At 35.9% G+C, this 3,073-nt stretch overlaps 1 protein-coding gene across 3 annotated transcripts in view; it reads left to right on the forward strand.

The window, feature by feature from the left end:
* Positions 1 to 3,073, forward strand: part of LOC107752588 (disco-interacting protein 2 homolog A-like) — a 142,001-nt gene that overhangs the window by 130,190 nt on the left and 8,738 nt on the right. For all 3 annotated transcript variants that reach the window (XM_016568600.1, XM_016568601.1, XM_016568602.1), the window contains 5 exons: positions 549 to 660; positions 750 to 859; positions 946 to 1,076; positions 1,190 to 1,358; positions 2,298 to 2,468. In XM_016568600.1, coding sequence (XP_016424086.1) covers positions 549 to 660; positions 750 to 859; positions 946 to 1,076; positions 1,190 to 1,358; positions 2,298 to 2,468 — 693 coding nt within the window. The remainder of the gene's footprint in view (positions 1 to 548; positions 661 to 749; positions 860 to 945; positions 1,077 to 1,189; positions 1,359 to 2,297; positions 2,469 to 3,073) is intronic.

Raw genomic sequence — 3,073 nt, forward strand, 5'->3', positions numbered from 1 at the left:
TCATGAACTAACAAAGTTTTTTTTATAAAATATATATATATATATATATATATATTTGTACTGGGAAACAAAACAAAAATATTAAATAAGAAAATCATTTTTGCTGTGTGTTTATAAGTTAACATTAACCTAGATTAATAAATGCTTTAAAAATTGTTGCTCATTGTTAGTTCATGATACCTAATGCATTAACTAATGTTAACTAACTGAAACTTACGCGTAAGATGTTTTATTTTATTTTATTAAATATCACATTTTTATTTCAAATATCAAAATAATTATCAAAGTGTCATTACAAACAAATAATGCTAGAGACATTTTTTGCAGTTAAATTAACCAAGTGGTCCAACTTTTTATATCAAAATAACAAGATTATTTTCATGAAATGTGAAGATAATAGATATGTAGATTATACAGTGTGTGTGTGTGTGTATTAACTAATTTATGTTAATAATTAATAGTTTAGCCTAAAGCCAGTGTCTGACTGATTAAACATTATGTTGTATTCCCTGCTGTAACTTTTCTATCCTGTTGCATGTGTTTGACAGGTCAGTAAGTCTGTATGTATTCTGACAACCCAAGCAATAATGAAACTACTGAAATCCAAAGAGGCAGCGGCTACTGTAGATATTAAAACGTGGCCATTGGTACTGGACACAGGTAAAGACATCATTTACACTTTTTTACTATTGTATCATTGCAGTCCTTTGTAAAAGAAATGATAAATTAAGTTTATTCATTCCATTCAGATGATCTCCCAAGAAAGAGAATTCCTCAGATCTACAAACCTCCCACCCCAGAGATGCTCGCCTACCTGGACTTCAGTGTTTCTACCACAGGAATCCTTGCTGGGGTCAAGGTGCTGTCTAACCCATCATTCAAGTGCCAATAACTCAGTCGTTTTAAAATGTGGGATTGACATTTCTAACGCTGTGTTTCTCGCAGATGTCCCATGCTGCCACCAGTGCCTTGTGTCGCTCTATTAAGCTGCAGTGTGAACTGTACCCCTCTCGCCAGATCACCATCTGTCTGGACCCCTACTGTGGCCTGGGCTTTGCCCTCTGGTGTCTCTGCAGGTGAGAGAGAGTTCACAGTTTGGATACTTAGTGTGGATGTATTTGGCTTGGGAGGCTAGTGACATATTGATTTATGTGATGCAAAGTAATGCAAATCATGTTTGTGTTTGCAGTGTGTACTCAGGCCATAAGTCTATTCTGGTTCCCCCTCTGGAGCTGGAGACCAATCCGTCTCTGTGGCTTTCTGCTGTCAGTCAGTATAAAGTACGAGTGACGTTCTGTTCGTATTCAGTGATGGAGATGTGTACCAAAGGCCTGGGCTCCCAGACTGAAGCTCTGCGGGTCAGTTATCTTTCATCCTAGTCTACATCATTTTGCATATAGTCATATTACAATATGACATTTAAATGTTATTTATATTACAATATGACATAAAAAATTAGTGGGGGGGGTGGGGGGGTTCTTGGGTGGGGGGTTGTGAGTAAATCGGTAAGTTTTGTTTTGTTTTGTTTTTTGAAAAAAACAATACTTTTATTTTAGCAAGGATGTAAGAAGTGACCGTTAAGACATTTATAATGTTACAAAACATTTCAGGTTCAATTAAATGCTTTTGAACTTTCTATTAATCAAAGAATCCTGAAAAAACTTTAACGTGGTTTCTAAAAAAAAATATGAAGCATCACAATTATTTCCAACACTGATAATGATAATAATAATAATGATGATAATAATAATAAATGTTTCAAATCAGCATATTAGAATGATTTCTGAAGGATCATGTGACGCTGAAGACTGGAGTAATGATGCTGAAAATTCAGCTTTGCAACACAGGAATAAATTACATTTTATAATATATTTATATAGAAAACAGTTAATTAAAATTTTATTATTATTTCACAATATAACAGATTTTACTGTATTTTTGACCAAATAAATGCAGCCTTGGTAAGCATTTTGACTTCTTTCTGGAATAAAATCGTACTGACCCCAAACAGAGTGTATTTTACAACATTCAGCTTTTAGTAAACTGAATAAATAAATATTAATGATTCTTATTATCAACAATTACTAGTAATAAAAGGTATGTATTGTTGTATGTTATATCCAGGCTTTGTTTTGAAAAAAATTTTAATCTTGGACTAAGCTATATTTCTGTGTATCAGCATATTCTAGGATCTCCTGTTTATCTTACAGTAGTTTTACTTCAATTTGTGAAGGGCATAAGTTGTGTTTGTATTTGATTTGTTCCATTGAGTTTAACCCCTATCTGTTCACCTGTAGTTACGGAATGTGAATCTGTCGTGTGTACGGACCTGTATGGTGGTGGCTGAAGAACGTCCTCGCATCACGCTTACGCAGTCCTTCTCGAAGATCTTCAAAGACCTGGGGCTCTCCTCACGGGCCGTCAGCACCACCTTCGGCTGCAGGGTCAATGTGGCCATTTGTCTTCAGGTGAGTGATGAATTCATGCTTTTTTTAGGTAGAAATCCTAATGTGCACTTTTAAAAGACCTGTTCACATTAAGTGTGAAATGTCCGTGACTTTTTATCACGACAAGATATTAACAAAATAGTGCACCCCAAATCTCTTCACACCAAAAGCTAAATATATTGTTACATTTTAGCAATGGGATGTATTTTACATTACAACACAGAAATTAGCATTTTTTCTTCAGACATGTAACATTTTTTTAATTTAATATCACGCTTGGTGATATTTGTGTCGCCTTGTCGCATCGCTCTTTGTGTGAATAGGCCTTTATCTGTTGTTATTGTTTTAAAATTATTTTCTGAACCCTTATGCTCTCTGGCCCGGATGCTTGTCTGTAACTGTATGTAAATGTATCTGTTTGTGTATTAAATGTACGCCTGTGTTTGTCTGCTACTCCATGCCCTCTCGTCAGCCCAACAGGCTGGGCAAGTTGGCTGAGCAGGTACTGTGACCCAGATGGGGACCACAGGGGTGCTAGCAGGGGGCTTCCCGGACGCTTGTAAAGGCTCTGCTTTTCATATGTGTTTGTGTGTGTGTGTGTGTGTGTGTGTGTGTGTGTGTGTGTG

This window comes from Sinocyclocheilus rhinocerous, unplaced genomic scaffold (genome assembly GCF_001515625.1).
Source record: "Sinocyclocheilus rhinocerous isolate Xijiao unplaced genomic scaffold, SAMN03320098_v1.1 scaffold1222, whole genome shotgun sequence".
NCBI lineage: Eukaryota > Metazoa > Chordata > Actinopteri > Cypriniformes > Cyprinidae > Sinocyclocheilus > Sinocyclocheilus rhinocerous.